This window comes from Prorops nasuta, unplaced genomic scaffold (genome assembly GCF_024137725.1).
Source record: "Prorops nasuta isolate Cenicafe-Biocafe unplaced genomic scaffold, Cenicafe_Pnas_1.2 PNAS00059, whole genome shotgun sequence".
NCBI classification, from domain to species: domain Eukaryota; kingdom Metazoa; phylum Arthropoda; class Insecta; order Hymenoptera; family Bethylidae; genus Prorops; species Prorops nasuta.
The window spans coordinates 27,874-47,157 of record NW_027116856.1 but is presented as its reverse complement, the minus strand read 5'-3'; the positions used below and the strand labels follow the sequence as shown (position 1 = coordinate 47,157).

The 19,284-nt window shown below is 33.1% G+C and overlaps 5 protein-coding genes across 7 annotated transcripts; 4 read left to right on the top strand and 1 right to left on the bottom strand.

Annotated features, from left to right (window-relative positions):
• The first annotated feature begins 257 nt into the window (after positions 1-257).
• On the top strand, positions 258-5,157 carry RpIII128 (RNA polymerase III subunit RpIII128). The gene is made up of 15 exons (XM_066745127.1): positions 258-527; positions 653-807; positions 895-1,071; positions 1,149-1,440; positions 1,515-1,672; positions 1,732-1,837; positions 1,923-2,108; positions 2,180-2,293; positions 2,361-2,561; positions 2,638-2,915; positions 2,989-3,128; positions 3,212-3,804; positions 3,862-4,111; positions 4,181-4,345; positions 4,413-5,157. Exons 1-15 carry the CDS (start codon positions 477-479, stop codon positions 4,925-4,927), a joined length of 3,381 nt encoding a protein of 1,126 aa, XP_066601224.1. The 5' UTR covers positions 258-476; the 3' UTR covers positions 4,928-5,157.
• A 771-nt stretch (positions 5,158-5,928) lies between these two features.
• akirin lies at positions 5,929-8,539 on the top strand. The gene is made up of 6 exons (XM_066745122.1): positions 5,929-6,081; positions 6,162-6,397; positions 6,834-7,036; positions 7,159-7,321; positions 7,409-7,466; positions 7,547-8,539. Exons 2-5 carry the CDS (start codon positions 6,220-6,222, stop codon positions 7,417-7,419), a joined length of 555 nt encoding a protein of 184 aa, XP_066601219.1. The 5' UTR covers positions 5,929-6,081; positions 6,162-6,219; the 3' UTR covers positions 7,420-7,466; positions 7,547-8,539.
• A 1,624-nt stretch (positions 8,540-10,163) lies between these two features.
• Arr2 (arrestin 2) lies at positions 10,164-12,619 on the top strand. The gene is made up of 7 exons (XM_066745121.1): positions 10,164-10,322; positions 10,412-10,533; positions 10,620-10,919; positions 11,013-11,240; positions 11,349-11,537; positions 11,644-11,812; positions 11,893-12,619. Exons 1-7 carry the CDS (start codon positions 10,256-10,258, stop codon positions 12,036-12,038), a joined length of 1,221 nt encoding a protein of 406 aa, XP_066601218.1. The 5' UTR covers positions 10,164-10,255; the 3' UTR covers positions 12,039-12,619.
• A 118-nt stretch (positions 12,620-12,737) lies between these two features.
• TfIIEalpha (transcription factor IIEalpha) lies at positions 12,738-14,995 on the bottom strand. 2 transcript variants are annotated; one of them, XM_066745119.1, is made up of 6 exons: positions 14,703-14,995; positions 14,225-14,515; positions 13,836-14,131; positions 13,332-13,766; positions 13,031-13,259; positions 12,738-12,961 (listed from the first exon to the last, which is right to left on the bottom strand). In XM_066745119.1, the coding sequence occupies exons 2-6, from the start codon at positions 14,349-14,351 to the stop codon at positions 12,786-12,788; spliced, it is 1,263 nt and encodes a 420-aa protein (XP_066601216.1). In that variant the 5' UTR covers positions 14,352-14,515; positions 14,703-14,995; the 3' UTR covers positions 12,738-12,785. The 2 variants fall into 2 exon arrangements, with proteins under 2 accessions (XP_066601216.1, XP_066601217.1); XM_066745120.1 differs by having other exon boundaries at positions 14,901-14,992.
• Positions 14,996-15,182: 187 nt separating this feature from the next.
• Positions 15,183-19,073, top strand: pigeon (protein). 2 transcript variants are annotated; one of them, XM_066745114.1, is made up of 10 exons: positions 15,183-15,326; positions 15,579-15,718; positions 15,804-16,119; positions 16,194-16,453; positions 16,555-17,738; positions 17,812-18,147; positions 18,208-18,422; positions 18,494-18,697; positions 18,771-18,842; positions 18,922-19,073. In XM_066745114.1, the coding sequence occupies exons 1-10, from the start codon at positions 15,269-15,271 to the stop codon at positions 18,990-18,992; spliced, it is 2,856 nt and encodes a 951-aa protein (XP_066601211.1). In that variant the 5' UTR covers positions 15,183-15,268; the 3' UTR covers positions 18,993-19,073. The 2 variants fall into 2 exon arrangements, with proteins under 2 accessions (XP_066601211.1, XP_066601212.1); XM_066745115.1 differs by having other exon boundaries at positions 15,187-15,230.
• Positions 19,074-19,284: the final 211 nt, after the last annotated feature.

Here is a 19,284-nt window from a genome sequence, read left to right as displayed (position 1 = left end):
TCTAATTCTTGGGTAGAACATTAAATTCTCTAAGTTGTTATTTTTAATCACAATTTTTTCTTGAGAATAGATTAGAATTGACTTCATAGACAATGCTTAATATTTTTTTTAAAAAAGAAAAAAAAATTCACCATTTGCTCTTTTAATTTTATAATTTTTATTCTAATTTCATTGCTTGGAGATAATTTATTAAGTCAATTAAGTGCTCAATGAGCACTCACTGAATGTGTGTGTTTCTGAACGTACCCATTCTGTCAGCCTAATCCTGAACTAACACTGATCAATGGCGGATGTATCTGGGAGGCGGGAGCCTCTGTGGTGCCTGAGGGCCCTGAGGGAGGGGTAGTGCCGGTAGTGGGCCACTGGCCAGTGGCCGTGGGGTATCCGGCGAATATATGTACTACATGAGGTTTTCTTGAAACAGTTAAAAGTTGAAACTTTATTTAAACGCAAATATTAATAAATAATTAGTGAAAATGGGGGAAATGAAGACTGAAAAGCATATCAAGGTAGCAAAATTAGTAGAGGTACGGCCTAGTATCAATTATTCTCTTTTTTTTTACAAAAATCTTTTTAGTTAAATTTTAAAAATGAATGAAATAATTGTATAATATCTATTCCAACAATTATGTGACAATAAATTATTTCTCAGGATAAATGGAAGTTAGTACCAGCTTTTCTTAAGGGAAAAGGACTAGTCAAGCAACACATTGACTCATTTAATTATTTCATTAATGTAGAAATAAAAAAGATTGTTCAGGCCAATGAAAAAGTCTTCAGTGATGCGGATCCATTATTTTATGTAAAGTATGTTAATTTTACAATATTCCTTTGGTATGTAAAAATTCCTGCTATTTTTGTGCATAATAAATATTTAATGTTTTCATTTGATAGATATTTAAATGTTCATGTTGGCATCCCAGATGTGGAAGAAGGCTTTAACGTGACGAGACCAACCACACCACACGAATGTCGTTTGAGAGATCTCAATTATTCTGCACCAATTACAGTAGATATAGAGTACACTAGAGGTCATCAACCAATTATTAGAAATAATTTATTAATAGGAAGGTATAAATTAATATACAATTTAGTGTATTGCAATACTACTATAGTTATATGTTATTGCTTATTTTAATCATTTACAGAATGCCTATAATGCTTAGAAGTTCCAATTGTGTACTAACAAATAAATCACACTTTGAATTAGCAAAAATGAATGAATGTCCACATGATCCTGGTGGTTATTTTGTAATAAATGGTCAGGAGAAAGTTATACTTATTCAAGAACAAATGCTCAGGAATAGAATAATTTTAGAAGAGGATTCAAAAGGCTGTATAGTAGCATCTTGTAACAGCTCTACCCATGAAAGGAAGACCAAGACAAACATTGTAGGAAAAGGTGGAAAGTATTATATGAGACATAATATTTTTCAAGATGTAAGAATTTTATTTTTAGTTAAATATATTTAAAAACTGCTAAAGGTAATCAGTCATATGTTTTTAAACGTTAGGATATACCTATCGCAGTAATGTTTAAAGCAATGGGCATTGTTAGCGATCAAGAGATCATGCAGTTGATTGGAATAGAAGAAGAGTTTATGAAAAAGTTTGCACCAAGTTTAGAAGAATGTCATCTACTAAATGTTTTTGCTCAAAACCAAGCATTAAGGTAGCTACTTTAATTTAATGGAAATTTATTTTATGGAATAAAACAAAAATTGTTTTTAGATACTTGAGTAATAAACGAAAGCAAAAACGGTATTCAATGATTAAAGCAAGCGTGACCGATGAAATGAAGGATGCACTTGCAACAAATATTTTATCCCATGTACCTGTATGTAGTCTATATAATTATCCAAATGGAGCCATTAGTATTAATTTGCAAATAATAGTCTGTATAATCATTAATTTTTATGTAGGTTATTGATTTTAACTTTAAAACAAAGGCCACATATATTGCATTGATGATTCGTAAAGTTATGAAAGCACAGTGTGATGGTAAATTAGTCGATGATAGGGACTATTATGGTAATAAAAGATTGGAGTTAGCTGGTTCTTTATTATCATTAATGTTTGAAGATGTTTTTAAAAGATTTAACTGGGAGGTACGAATTATTTTCTATATTTAACTTTAGTTAAAAATCATATTATAGTAAAAGTATAATATTTCTTCCAGTTAAAACAAATTGCTGATAAGAATATTCCAAAAATAAAAGCTGCCCAGTTCGATATTGTGAAACACATGAGACAGGATCAAATTACAAATGGATTAGCATTTGCTATTTCTTCCGTAAGTAAGAAATATTTGTTATAATCTTTAACATACTGTACAGAAATATCTGCTTTTTGAATAAAAGGGTAATTGGACTATTAAAAGATTTAAAATGGAACGTCATGGTGTAACACAAGTTTTATCAAGATTATCTTATATTTCTGCGCTCGGTATGATGACACGTGTAAATTCTCAATTTGAGAAAACTAGGAAAGTATCAGGTCCGCGATCTTTACAACCATCTCAATGGGGAATGCTATGCCCAAGCGATACTCCTGAAGGAGAAGTAAGTCATTTTTGTTGCATAAGAAAGTTGATTTAAAAAAATATATTAATTTTTCTTTTGATTCTGTTTTAAAAAGGGATGTGGATTAGTGAAAAATTTAGCTTTAATGACGCACATTACTACTGAAGTAGAAGAAGAGCCAATTATAAGGTTGGCATTTAATCTTGGTGTTGAAAATGTAAATATACTTGGAGGGGAAGAAATTAACAATAAAGATGTTTATATGGTTTTTCTAAATGGTAACATCTTAGGAATAACTAAAAATTATAAGAGATTAGTGAATGTCTTTCGACTCCTCAGAAGAAAAGGCTTAATAAATGGTTTTGTTTCTATCTTTACACAGCATCAACATAGGTAATGTCTACGCTTATATACTTTTATATTTTTTCGGATCTCATTAAATAACAACTTGCATAATTACTTTTAGATGCATACAGATTAGCTCTGACGGTGGACGTTTATGTAGACCATACATTATTGTAAAAAACAGTGAATCTCTTGTTCAAAAAGAACATATAAAGTTATTGGAACAAGGTGTAAGAACATTTGAAGACTTTCTACAAGATAGTAATTAATTTAATTTTGTTTTTTTAATAATTAATTTGTGTGCTATAATTTATTATATTAAATATATATATTTTTTTTTCAAGGCATGATTGAATATTTAGATGTAAATGAAGAGAATGACAGTTCAATTGCTTTTAACGAAACTTGTATAAATGAAAAAACAACTCATCTAGAAATAGAGCCATTTACTTTACTAGGTGTTTGTGCGGGATTAGTCCCATATCCGCATCATAATCAAAGTCCACGAAACACTTACCAGTGTGCAATGGGTAAACAAGCAATGGGTACTATAGGATATAATCAACGGAATCGTATTGATACGCTGCTGTATAATCTAGTGTATCCACAAGCACCTATGGTTAAATCTCGAACGATTGAGCTTATAAATTTTGATAAGCTACCAGCTGGACAAAATGCTATTGTAGCGGTAATGTCGTATAGTGGATACGATATAGAAGATGCGCTGATTTTAAATAAAGCCTCTATCGATAGGGGTTACGGCAGATGTTTAGTATACAGAAATGCAAAATGCATTTTAAAACGATATGCAAATCAAACCTGTGATAGAATAATGGGTCCACTTATAGATTCGACTACGAAAAAGCCTGTTTGGAAGCATGATATTATAGATGCTGATGGAATTGCTGCCCCAGGAGAAATGGTCGAAAATAGAAAGGTAAATGGTTGTATAATTTATATCAAATTAATTAGGTATTGAGAAGGCTTTTTTTAGGTAATGGTAAACAAGTCAACACTTTCTTCAACAAGTATCGGCCCTGTTAGTACAGGGACACCTCAGCAGCAGCCTGAATATCGTGATGTTCCGGTAGTTTTCAAAGGTCCAGTTCCGGCTTATGTCGAAAAAGTTATGATATCGAGCAACGCTGAGGATGCCTTTTTAATAAAGTTATTATTACGACAGACTAGAAGACCTGAGATTGGTGACAAATTTAGTAGTCGACATGGACAAAAGGGTGTAACAGGTAATATATATATATTTCTTTTTTGTTACAATCAATAATTAAATTGTCAAAAAAATTCTGTAACGGCAGGCTTAATAGTTGAACAAGAGGATATGCCATTTAACGATTCGGGTATATGTCCTGACATGATTATGAATCCGCATGGTTTTCCGTCTCGTATGACAGTTGGAAAATTAATCGAATTACTTGCCGGAAAAGCGGGAGTTATTAAAGGAGCATTTCATTATGGCACAGGTATATAGTTAAAATTGTAAAATCCTTAAAATCAAAACAAATTGATGTTAATGTTTTTTTCATATAGCTTTTGGAGGATCGAAGGTAGAAGATGTTTGTCAAGAATTGATCAACCATGGGTATAATTACTTAGGAAAGGACTTTTTTTATTCTGGTATCACTGGTGAACCTCTTCAAGCATATATTTATTCAGGACCCGTATATTATCAAAAGCTTAAACATATGGTTCAGGATAAAATGCATGCAAGAGCTAGGGGTCCAAGAGCTGTCTTGACACGTCAACCTACGGAAGGTCGTTCAAAGGAAGGTGGTTTGCGTTTAGGTGAAATGGAGCGCGATTGTTTAATTGGGTATGGCGCTAGTATGATGTTAGTTGAAAGGCTCATGATATCTAGTGATGCTTTCGACGTAGACATTTGTAACAAGTGTGGTCTAATGGCTTACAGTGGCTGGTGTCACAGTTGCCGCTCAAGCTCTTGCGTATCAACAATATCCATGCCTTATGCATGTAAATTATTATTTCAAGAATTGCAAGCAATGAATATTGTACCAAGATTAACTTTAAAAAATTATTGTGATTAATCAGTTTAATAAAGCAATGCCAGATTTCTAATTATTTGTTTATATAAATCTTTCTTTATGCAAGATCTGTCAATTGCCACAGCTGTCAAAAAATGTTTAAAAATATGTTACAAGGGGCCTGTAAATAAGATAAGCATGTCATTTGTTACTAACTGAGGGAAGAGGACGAACAAGTAACTTATAGTGTTTCTTCTCTTTCCTGTTGCAATGCCTTTTCAATTTATAAATTAAACCAATTTATTATTTGTGTTTCATTAAAAAAGGAAGTGCAATAGGAGTGACAAAGAACGATACTTATGTTAATGACTGTTTGTGTAGAATGTACAAAAGTCACCAGAGTATGCTATGGCTAGCAAATTTATTATTACGTGTTTAGAGGAACAGCATTCTATGCATCTGTATGTACTACCAGGGTGGTATGTTTTTAAATTAGCTGTCCGCCATTTTGTTCTGATTTTGCGACGAAATGACGTAATAAAATGTTGGAAAATTATTCCTCGACGCTGATTGGCTGGTGAGAACGGCCGGGTTCAGAAATGTGACCGCTATGGCAGGCAACACTGTCTTAGCGAAAGGATTCTGAACAGCGCCACTGCCGGCCAATCAGAATCCAGCCAATCAGCGACGAGCGCTTGGCCAGTCTAGAGGTAATACACTGAAAATAAAAAGTGGTAGTATACATATGTATACTATGTATGGCGCTCCTTGATGCTTTTAGGAACTGCGTAATAGGGCTCCTCATCATCAATCGAAAAAGCTCGAGCTAGTATACGTTTTATATCAAAATACTTTCAATAATAACATTTACAGTTTTTTTTAATCAAAAATGGTATGCTCTCGCGCTTTTCCATCTTCTTCAGTTATCGATGGTGAGAGGCTTTATAACGCGGTTCCTAAATGCATCGAAGGACGTCATATACGCCGCTCACTGTCTGAACCTGGTCCGATCCGAACTAGCCGAAGCCTGAAGCTGCCGAAGAGCGAGACTCGAACAATATTTATTTCGTGGTTGTTCCTATGTCGTTGTAGTTGACGAACTGTTTTTGCCAGCCATATTGTTTCCTCGCAGTGTTTGTTTTGGTGCTGCAACTCAATATTACTGGCGAAATATCTAATAGCAGCATCGAATTGAATTGATAGAAGATAACTGTAGTGTAGGTGTAAAAAGTAGTTAATTTGTGAGCGGTTATATTGTGACTGGACTGCATTCTTTGTATGTTACGCCGTTGCGCAGGAGTCGGACCGAACTTGGATTTGGGTGTCAGTCGTGGTCAGGACGTTGAACGGGAGAAATGGCCTGCGCCACTCTAAAAAGATCCTTAGAGTTTGATCCAGTGCATAGTCATGGACGTCCAAGCAAGCGACGAAGATGCATTCCCATGTGTGTTTCACCAAGTACATCTACCCAAAATACTCCTAGACCACAGAAGCCATCTCCCTTTGGCGACGTAACCCACAAATTAACACCTGGTAATTGGCATGCCACGGCCATTTTTTCATATGACAGGAAAGGGGCGACTAGCGATTTAAAACCTGTATTGCTGATGCAGGAGGGGTGTGGGCCCGGTGATCGGCATGTAAGCCACAGATAAATCATATGTGGATCGTATTAAAAAAGCTTCCGTTATTCCGTTTCCGTTTAAACCTATGGATTCTTTTATTAATAAATCAAAGAAGTTTAAAGTCATTCAGTAACAAGCAAAACGTGAATTTTTTAATCAAATCAGTATTTAAACAAATGTATGAATACACCATGAATATATTGTTATTCAAAAAATAACTTCATTTCTAATTCAGCTGAATATTTATAAAGCTTTTAAAATCCTATCCTGTCATTCATAATTTCATGTCACTGTTACACAAGGTTATACTATTAAATGTACCAACACATTTATTTGTGAAACAGAAAAGATGGCAGCCAATATCAGAGAAGAGATTCGTAGACTTCACAGACGCAAACAGTTGCATTTTAACCCTCAAAATGGTAGTAGCGGAGATTCCTCGGACATGGAAGGGCCAGCAAGTCCATCTGCTTCAACTGCATGTGGCTCAAATTCACATAGTTATAATCCTAGTGCAAAGGAAAAACCACTTTTCACATTTAGACAGGTATTTATCTATTGTGAAAATATTAATTAATATGGACTTTATTTAAGAAAGTATTTATATGCATTTAAGTTCTTATTTTACATTTTAATGATTGACTGAAATAATACAATTTTGGATTAAAGGTTGGCTTAATTTGTGAACGAATGCTAAAAGAACAGGAAACACAAATTCGAGAAGAATACGATCAAATTTTGAATATGAAACTTTCTGAGCAGTATGATGCTTTTGTTAAATTTACATATGATCAAATACAGAAAAGATTTGAATCAGCAGCTGCACCAAGCTGTGAGTATATAATAAAATCAGATTTGTACATTTACTTAAAATGTAGTAAATAATTTTAATAATCTCTATATTTTTTAATTTTTTTAGATCTATCCTAAAAGAAGACTCTTATTTATAAGAATAAGTTTCTGTGAAGAATATTTAGGTAAAGCATTTGTTTGAGAATGATATGATTGTAAAATTATATTGCTAATGATTTAATTCATTATTAAAAAAATTATACAGATTTCAACATTGCGACGATTTTCGCTTGGAATCTAGACACAAAGGCTATGCAGCAACATCGATCAGTTAAGAAATTTAAGTAAATCTAAACGATATGAGTTAAGAAATATTGCCTGATGATGAACGAACATTTAGTAATAAGTTTAGTAGGTTTGCAAAAAAATTGTACTGCAAAAAATTGAATGTATGCTAGCAAAACTAACAATATTTGTACTGTCCAATGTTTGAAAAGTGCGTTGGTATCAGGGAACTATATTCAATTTCTGTGTATAAAAGATAGTTGTTAACTTTATATTGTTCAAAGATACATGATAAGTCAACTAATAATTTCCATAAAAGATTTTGCATTAACTGATTTTTCTTATATAAAAATATAATTAGTAGGATACCATTAATATTTTTGCTTAATGTAACACGAATTTTAGGGTTATTAAAATTTTTTGTATCTACCGATTCTTTATTTGTAACATACACATTGAATCGTGTTGAATATTGCTCAAATTAAATGCAATAATCAATAGTCTTACAAAAAATGTGTTGTATGATTATTGACCTCTTTGAAGCAAGCACAAAATAAGAGGAAAATTTAATAAGAAAATGTTGAATTTCTTAAATTAAATTTTAATTTTGTATCAAACGTCGCTGAAAATTATATTAAAGCATTAAAATAACCAAATTTAAAAATTGCAAATAAAAGTCACTTGCATAATATTTTACTTTAGAGATAATTACAAACTATTTTTTTTATGCGTTGTAGAGCTAATAAGTTACTCGATATATTATTTCACAAGCCCTCGACTATTTTTCTGCGACAAAATATGATAGAGGACTAATAATGAACGAATTTTTTCTGTCTTTTCTATTATTCTTCAATTATAAACGACTCTAAGTCATGAAATTTAGGGCACTGATGATAAGACGAATTGCAGAATGTAACGTTGTATGAATGCATTGTGAACAATAAATATTTGAAATAAATATTTAATATAATCATATTAATATTTCTGTTCCCTGGTAGCAACATTTTAATCGTATGATAAATTGCTAAAGAATGATAATGTATATATACTTAGATTTTACCAGTGCCTATCGTTATTATGACTAAATTTGTTTTACAATTTTTTTTTATACTTATTTGGATTTTTATTTTCGATGAAAGTTATTTCACACGATATTTCTACATATTATAAACTTAAATTTATCGAAAAAATTTATTTAGTATATGTATATATATATAAATATATATATATATATATACTAAGATATAAGTTAAGAAAGAACCCTTTTTGTAATCAAATATCCGTAAATAATGCGTAAGAATTTTTAGAACAAAAGATTTATAGTAATGAATATACTTATTAATGGACTTTAGTGTTTTTTTGAAAAAAGAAATTTTTGTATTATATAAAAATACAACGTCTCAAGAGAGAGAGAGAAAGAGAGAGAGAGGAAAAAGGAAAAAGGCTCATACTTTCCTTACAAGGTAAGTCTTCAATCTTTAGTGGAAATTGAAATATGATAATTGTTTTAGGTCGTCACATTTTTACAAAAATAACTTTAAAAGACGTTGGAGCGCGCATAAAATAACAAATTTATCATTCTAAGATCACTCTTTTCTCATTATTTTTACGCATTAACTGTGGATGTTTTGTTGAAGAAAGGTATGTTTCTTAATTTTTATGACTAAATACATATGTGTTATGGAAACATGAATAACAAAAAAGTATTTTACAAATTATTTTCGAAATGAGGAGCACTTAAATATATTTGCCTTAAATATTTTACATTTTCCAGTTACCAAAATACATCTCATGTTGTACAAGTTTAAGATATATAACTTATGCAAGTGGTAAGTAGAAAAATGTAAAATCAATGTGTAAGATTGATTCTAAAAAAAATGTTATGATGGTTTATTAAATATAAATTTGACAGAGAGACAAACAAACAAACATTCCTTGATATGGATTATGGATGAAATATGTTCATTCTGCAATTAATAGGTGTGTTTTTTGCGGAACCTCGCTGGCCTTTTAACACTTGCGCGGTTGCAAAATTGGCTCATAAATATGACCAGATATCTAATCGTTTTCATGTCATAGGGACCAATTTTGCTACTGGGGTTTATACATGCTTTACGGTATCAGCTTATATACAAAGGATAAAGATAGAAATACCAAACAATGCTGGAAGCGTGAAAACTCTACAGAAAACAGACCTATTGATTTACCCCTGCGCACTTTATTATATGTAAACACATTCTTAAAATAAATATAAATCTAAGACTGATTACAAGAATTGATTTTTTGGTATTAAATAGAAGTATGTTTTAATCGTTCCGCGTTTTTTAATTCATTATGATATTATAACTCTTCCTCTATTTTACGCGATTAACAAAAGTTTAATAAAAAACAAAGAACCTTTGGATTATCCTAATGCTTTTATCAATGATATTTAAACACCATTTTTTCTTAATGGCAGCTTTCAAGAAACTGAACTGATTTCACACAATAGACGTAATACTTTTAGGTAAGTCACATACTTTGATCCCATTAAATGAATTGCATAATGAGGTAATGCTATTTGTATAGCATGGCTTCGTGTTAAGAAGCCCCTAAAAGACTATATGAACTTGTATGCTCTTGTGGGAGACTGTCACTTCTGGGCGGGAAGCAAACTTCTGCTAATCATTTATATCTTGAGAAAAGGCAAATGTTCCCTTTCTTATTTTTGGCCTATGTGGTGGCCATAAAGGTTTTCAAGAAAACTACTCCAAATGGTGAGCAATCTTTAGACTTTGTCTCATAAGTTACTTTAAATTGTGTTATTTATTAAAAAGCTAAAGCAAAAAAAACAAAATCCGCTTAGGCAAGGTCACCGTTTACCTCGGAAAAAGAGACTTCATCGATCACCTAGATTATGTCGACCCCATTGACGGTATCGTCGTTGTGGAAAATGATTACCTTCAAGGGAGAAAAATCTATGGCCAGGTTGGAATAAACTTTTTTTTCTTCTCCTCCTCAGTTCTATCGTAAGGCTCTATTTTAATTGTGACTAAAATCCTTATCTCTCAAAGGTGACGACAATTTACCGATATGGACGAGAAGAGGATGAAGTTATGGGCGTCAAGTTCAGTAAAGAGCTTGTTCTTTGTCGCGACCAGATATTTCCTATGAAGAAAGAGAAACAGGAAACAACACCTATCCAAGAGCGCTTACTGAAAAGACTGGGACCCAACGCTTATCCATTCTTGTTCCAATTTCCTCAGAATTCCCCAAGCTCGGTTACTCTTCAGCCTGGCGACGATGATCAAGGAAAGCCATTGGGTGTAGAGTACACTGTTAAAGTTTATGTCGGAGAAAGCGAGGATGATAAGGTAATAATGATGTATACCTACCGTTAAAATCTTTTCTGCAATATTAGTCAAATTCATCCAGACGTCTCGTATATATAAGATTATATAATTTAGGGACATAAAAGGTCATCCGTGGCCTTGGCAATAAAAAAATTGCAATATGCTCCACCTACGCGGGGGCGAAGACTACCCAGCTCTTTGGTCTCCAAGGGTTTTACATTTTCGCAAGGGAAACTTAATTTGGAAGTAACCCTAGACAAAGAGATTTATTATCATGGAGAGAAAGTAGCTGCAAATGTTATAGTTACAAACAATTCTAGAAAAGCTGTAAAAAATATTAAGGTATTTGCATTGTCCTATAATCTACAGTTCTTATAGATGATCTGTGTTGTAACGCGTTATTGCATGTTCTTCATCATCCATGCTGACCAACTATACATTCTTCCTTAGATCTTTGTAGTCCAACACTGCGAAGTAACGATGGTTAATACGCAATTCTCTCGACACGTTGCGAGTCTTGAAACACGCGAAGGCTGTCCGATCACTCCAGGTGCATCTTTCTCGAAGCAGTTCTATCTTGTACCTCTCGCTAGCAGCAACAAAGATAGACGCGGAATTGCACTGGATGGGCATTTAAAGGTATCTACAATTAGTGACATTCATTTGACTTACGAGTGTGAACAGAAGGTCTAATAATTACTAACAAAATAAAGTTCCGAATTATCGATTTTTATCTCTTACGTAGGACGACGATGTAAATCTCGCATCGTCAACTATGGTTGCGGAAGGCAAATTAGCTACAGAGGCCATGGGTATTGTTATTTCATATTCTGTCCGAGTAAAATTAAATTGCGGTACTTTGGGAGGTGAATTAATCACGGATGTGCCGTTTAAATTAATGCACCCCACGCCTGGTAAGTATAATTTGGATAACAGATTTTCTCTCAATCAAAAACTCAATGACTGATTAACGCTGACCGTGACTATTTTTTAGGAACCGTAGAAAAAGAGAAGGCAACGATGAAGAAGTCTAAGAGCATTGATCGAGCTCGTTATGAGAACTCTTGCTATGCTAATGATGATGACGATAACATTGTATTTGAAGACTTTGCTCGGCTACGTTTGAACGAGCCTGAGTAACGCAAATCTGTCCAATCGGTTCTTCGAATCAAAAGAAATCCAAGCGATCGCATTAAACTCAAAACATGCGTGATTGTGATAAAAGTCCCGCTTTTTAATTGCAAGGATCTCTTTAAACGTCTTTTGCGGGAATTGGATTCTTTTGTTATTAAGCGATTAATTGTATTATTTTAAACGCGTACGATGCTAAAACAGTATAATATAAATATAAGCAATTTAAGTTATTTAATAAGAACATTGTAGCGTAATTATCAAACGTTAAATGAAAACAAAAAAAAAACGAAAAGTATGATAACAAAGTGCTTTACTGCCTCAGAATTTTCACTCGAGTGTGGTGGTCGAGTAAAAATTCATAGTCAGGCAAAAAAAACGTCGTATAAGTAAGTCGTATAAAACTTTAAATTAAATATCTACCCGTTTCACCAGAAGTGACACCTATAATATAGCTTTGTTTCTTATGCTGATATATATATATATATATATATATAGTATTCTATTTATTACAACAGAATTGTTGTTTTCTGTTATTATTGAGCTGTTACTGTACTTTAGAAAGAAAATATATGAAGTATAAGAATTGACTATTATATTTCATTTGTGTAATCTGTAAATATGAATAAGGAACTATGTAAATAAGCAACAGAAGCAGAGATATACTAAAAAAATCTTTTTTTTTTACAACTATAAAAAATATTACATATATTAATCTCAGTCTTTGAGTATCATTCAGATACCGACTGCATTTATCTAATCATACATATGAGAATAATACTCTTGATACGTTTGAATGTACGTTTCTTTTTCCACGGGCGTCATTTCAGCGATTAACGTATCATTAACATCCGTAATCGGAACCGTTTTCCCAGCGACGCTTATGGTTGGTATCAGATCGTCATCTTCCGAATCCATGGTTTCTACTTCGCCTATAAAAGTCAATCAATAAAAGCATGTATCAGCAGATAAAGACAGTAAATACAGAATTATTCTTTTACCCATTTCAACGGCTTGCATATCACCCGTATCCTCGTTATCGCTGCTATCGCTAGATTCCTGAGGTATTACAGATTTTATAGCAGTAGATGAATTGCTTCCACTCTTCTTCTCGTGAGCTAATAAGACAGACATAATATCTTCACCCTGCTTGTTGTTAGTTGTACTAACATTTGTAGCTGTGGCAGCAGCTTTGTCCAAAATACTTTCTTGTACATTAATGCCGTCAGCCTGAAATATAAATAATTTCATTAAAGAATTTATATCCTGTACAATAATCCAATCTTTATTTTAAATTAATACCTGAGAGCCATCAGCACTGATAACTGTACTCTCAAGCATCCAAATAGGCCTTTCTTTCCGAAGATTGGTCCCATTGTTATCAGCAGTCTCATCCCCAATAGTAACGTCTACCCTCGTGTCCTCGACCATGAAACCTGCCGATCTAGTTGCTTCACCTGACCACAACTCCCCTGGGGCTCGCATATGATTAGGTCTCCTTGCGTCTATGCCTCTAATGGTATTAATGTCCACAGGCTCAGGCTCTAATATTTCGGGCGCCAGTTTTATTCCTTCAACTTCCCTGAGCAAAATGTATAAAGGTTCTAACTGCACATTAAATTTTGCTAATAATAATCTGGAATCTTTTTTCGGAAGAGCTGACTGATCTTCCTCCACAACTTCACGGCAATATGTACATCTAAATTCACCTGTAGTCATGTCGAACAGTTGATCTGCCTGTAGGTTAAGAGAAAACAACAATATTGTTTTAAAAGCACTGTATAGTAGCCACTTGGTTTTACTCACTTCAAGATCAGTAAATGTTTTTAAACAATTTGTGCATTTAAAGCTAGCCCTACTAGTTGCATCTCGTTCTTCTGTTTCCATCCTCTTTCTCATTAAATCTAATTTATATTTTACAACATTCACAAAAGTTTTATAATTAATAAAATAATAGTTGACTTTTTGAGCTTTTCCATCTGATCCAGTTTCCATCTTCAATCTGACTTGTATAAATTTGTCATTCCGTAATGTTGAAATTCTAGCTCTCAACATTTTTCGTTCAAATTTAAGTAGCTCACAAATATCATCTTCTTTCATACCTATATCATACAAAAAAGAAAAGAACAGATCTCTTACAAGAAATAAGAATTTATTCAATTTCATTACAGTATGTACTTGTTCAATATACTTACATGGATTTCTCACTAACATGTCAACAATCAATGCATCTTCTGTTGTATAAAATCCACGTACAACTAAACGTGCTAACTGTTTTAAACTACTAGGAACTTCTGTCACAAGTCTCTCTTCTGTAGTCATTTTGTCTATTTAATTAGAAATATTTATACCTTGTCCAGAGTGAGAGAGCATCACAGTTTCGCGCAGGTAAACCAAATCCTCCCCACTAAATTATCCTAGTCGTCCAATCATCAAGCAACATAGCTATTATGTAACCAATCAGAAGCGATCTGCGCATCGACGAACTAAAATTGGTAAAAAGCTGGTGACATTCTCTTACTGGATAGAATATAATTACGAAATATTCTCAAAAATTATCCAACATTATTTATTACTTTTGCACAAATTTGCTCTTAACTTTAAAGAAATGTACTATTTTGAAATATTGTATAAGATACATGCAATAATTATTATCTATATTAAATAACCTACACATCCATCAAATATAAATTTTTTAAGAACAATTTAAATTGGTTAGGTTTTTAGGTTATACGAATGCTTCAAAATCATTTTACGTAAATAATTCTAAATATATTCACTTAATATTATATAGAGAATGTTAAATATAAACTATATAGTATATACATGTATAACATTTGATTGAAATATAAATATTAATTCGGGAATTACAAATTATACTCCTTTTTCCTTCCTTACACCTTCAGCACTTTTCGCAATAAACATCAAAGCAAGTAACCGAAGTAAGCCGGTGTGGGACAGTGGGGTACATACATAATAGTGGTATTAGCGGCTAGCGCCGGTATATGTACATACACAGGGTCGCCATTGGCTCTGCTAGCAGCCAGCAGCTTAGTGAATTTTATTCTAACAATTGCATCACTGCAGTCGGATTAGTCCTACACCGAATCTGATTTCTGCAAAAACGTCCACTATACAACTGATATACTTTGTGCTTCTTCTTATCATGTGTAAACTTTTATTTGACAGGGATGATAACAAGTGAATATTTTACTATTTTTTAATATATCATAAAAGAAATGATTGAAAATCTTCCTGCGAAATTATGCTTATTTTTAACAGAGCAAGGAATAAGAGGTGATCCAACTTTAAAAGTTCAATTGCTTTTATCACTGTCTGTCATGATACATATATTTATTCTAGCAATTTGTTTATCAGCTACCAATTTTAATTATATCGTTATAATTTTGTTTGCTAATAGTCATGTCCTTGCATTATAAATAATTATTTTCCACTTTGATTCTTAGTCAATCAATTCTTGAATGCTTTACACAAAGTACCTCATAGTAAATTAATAATCTATTCTACTTTAACCATTTTTCATTGTAGCAGAACAATGGAAATTATTAGGTCAAGAAAGAGATGGATGTATCCTACTTGGATGGGTACAAAGCGATGGAAAACCACTTGATGATTCCAATTCATTTACTGTTTTAGGCTGTTATGATAGATTGAATGACAAATTAAAAGTATGTAAATATGAGATCATAAAAACTTTACGCACTTAGTTAATGATAATGCAACGAAAACTTTTTAAAATATATTTTATTACAGATTTTACATTCTTTTACGGACATGCATAATATTGTCCAAGCTACGATAAATCAAACTCATACACTGCTTGGATATGTGATTAAAAACCAAGCTTCTAATCCAGAAATAAAAAATTTACAAAGTAAAGAGGATGATCACTGTGGTGATTCCTCTAACAGTGATACTTATGAAACATTTATAATAGAGCTCAAATCAAATAGAAATAAAACTCATGATTTAGGAATAAAGAGAGATAAGCAAATAAGGATTCAATTCTTGTATAAAGAGAAGGAAAAAAATAATTTAGATGTATTTATTTTACTTATTCATAGAGAATGTAAGTATTGTTGGTATTTACGCTAAAAGTATTGACTTTTCCAGAGAGATAATTATAATTTACATTTATTTAAGGCATTTTAAAATATACAGCCACTATCGACTGTTCTATAAATGATGATTTACAAATTATTGAACTAAAATCAGAATCAATAGTGAAAACATTTATTTGGGCACAATGGGATATGATAAATCAAGTTCTGTACCATATACATCACCGTCAAGTTCCGGTTAATCTAATTACCGAGGAAGAGACAGAAACCAGCAAGCCCATGAGATCCAACCCAACGCTTAGTGGGCTACAGTTTCATGATGATTTACCTCATGAGACAGTGGTAAATATGTATTTGGTCATTAATCGCTTGAATTAATATTTAACATTAATTAACAGACGCGTATAAGATTAAATATTTATTAATTTAACATTTTATTTTAGCTGAATATACCACTAAACTTACCTCAACTAACAGCTTCCTCTAACTGCGGTACATACGAAGATGATGTAATACCTTTAAGAGTACATGACTGCTCATTAGATCTTATAGTAGTGTCGGATTCGAAAGGAATGGTTTGCGTATGTCACCATTACCTTTATCGTCCAGTTGAACCACCACAAACCATATTAAATTCTTTAAATGATTCGAATACAGTGCATTTTGCATATTCTGTGACACTCCTTCATCATAGCTGTGTAATACACTGCGTAATTCCTGGAATACCGTGGTCCCGTGCTAAGCTTATAAGACCTACATTTGCAATTTACGAAAATGATCATATGATAATTTTTGTGCAAGATATGTTTATACATCTTCTGGAGATAGGAGCGAATCACGAGCCCAGATGTCATATACTTTGCGGCCCGCTAACCACGCTTCCATTAAACTCCTCTTATCTCGTGTCTCTGCTAGATTTGGATAACATTGACAAAGGAGCGTACAAGAAGCACGAGTCTGCTATGGCTAACAATAATTCTGATAACAAAACCAGCTTTAAGGACGCTTCTGAACCATCGACCGTTACTAATACTAGCATATTAACAATTGATTTGCCAACGTTGGATCTTGTGCCACTATCAATTTCATCGGATTTTCTAATCGACGTGTTTCGTACGGAAATTTCCGTGGAAGTACGATTGGGCATTTTACATTATTTTCTGTGCCATCGACATGACATGGATATTATTGCAGATTTAATTTCGATCGTAGCAGAAAAACCTAGACAATTGGATATTGTTCGTTACATGCAAGAAATTTTGATCGGTGGATCATACTCGACGATACAGAAAAATTTGCTTGCAGACGCAGTTCCATTGCTGGCCCTAATGCCCGTAACAACTATGGAAGAGTATACAAATTACGAGGTAAAGGTGAATAATCTAAATATCACGTTAAGTCATGAAAAGTTGTGGAATACATCGGTAATGCTATTATCACCGCAACAAAGATTAGTACCGTATAAAACTGATCTTTGGACAAAACTGTGGGATCAGCTTAGCAAAAATAACGGAGATAAGCCCCGTTTCAAGACAAATCGATTGGCTGAAAAACTCTTAGTGTCGTTGGGCTGTTACGAACCAGAAGCACTTTCAAGATGCAGTACACCAATGTCCCCCAGCGCAGGGTACGATTTGTGCTTGATACATTTGCTTCTCGCTCATTCAAATAGAAAGTATAACGAAATGTTTATTCCGTAGATTTTCGGCAGCAATGTCATTTGGAGATGTAATGGGAGCTCGCAATAGACTTTTGGATTCAAGCTTACCATTTGCAGAAGTCGAGAGCTGTACGGCATCTAAACAAGAGCACGTAGTATCGGTTAATTTACGTGAGCTCTCCATGTATCTTTTAAAACACGGTGTACATCCGTCATCTAGTTTTATTAAAGGAACTTGTACACCACTTCACGTACATACTATGGCTACCCGGCATGTTACCGCACAATTAGAAATATCTCGTTTGCTATGCCAATTTTTATGCAGAGCTGCTAATGTAGATCCACGTTTGGAGCAGGAGCAAGGGTTTATGCTAATGTGAGCTTTTTTATTTACTCTTATTCTTACATACCATTTAATTCAATAAATTGATTTCAGTGAGCAGTTGGACATTGGGAGAAGATGGCTGTTGTTCGTCTTATTAGAGAGATACAGATTTTCCCTAGAAAGCATTGCTTTTCCAGCTCCTCAAGGATTCACTTCATTTTTCACTTATCTTGGCTATCGAACATTAAAATATTCAATGTTTCTGCAATACGTCCAAAGAAATGTGTTCGAATTGCAAGTAGACGTCAGTAAAATAATTATGGCTGGTAGGTTACACATTAAGTGATAGAATGTTATTTTCTATGATACACATTTAAGGGTACATTTTTGCTTACAGATATAGGAGATTCCAAAGAAAATATAGCAAAAAAGTTGGCCCTGTTGTCGTTATTACCCAAAGCTCGAGCAAAACGTCTTTTAAATCAGTGGTTACATCCAGTTAGTTTCATGTTAAGGGCTCGCGAACACGCGGAAAATATATTATCGGGCCAAGTTATTTCTAGTCGAGTCAGGATATCTAAGCATCGTAATCACTATAACGGTTGGTGTTTAAAGAGTTCTACTCTATTGAATCAAATTATAATTAATAATTGTCGTGTTTTACGCTCTTTTAGCATTGACAGCTTTTCCCTCTTCGGATCGTTTATCTCCCCTCGACACATTCCTCGACTTACTCACAGCGAAAGGTATACGATATATCTTATATCAATATCAACTATTATTTAGTACCATTCTCTCATGACAACTTCTTTGTCCTGTTTATAGCCAGTCTAGCGGAATTGGATTTTGGTTTACTTATCGATGCTACAGTCACGTCTACCGAAGATTTTCTTTAAGATGAGATTTTTACTTAAGTTTCGCTATTGTTTGTTGTCCAAATTATTTATTTCTAAACATGATTGTGTATGTTATTCGTACGTAACAATGTATATATTTTATGCCCCATGTTTTACATATCAGTGTATACAGATACCACAAACAGTATTAAAGATGTACCCAGGTTTATATGTATATAGTATATATATACACATTTGAATTGATAATGTTTGCTTTGAAATTATTTACTTACGTTTCCAAGTGCATTGCCTACCGAAAATTAGGTAGATAGAGAAAAAGCGAAGCGAATGT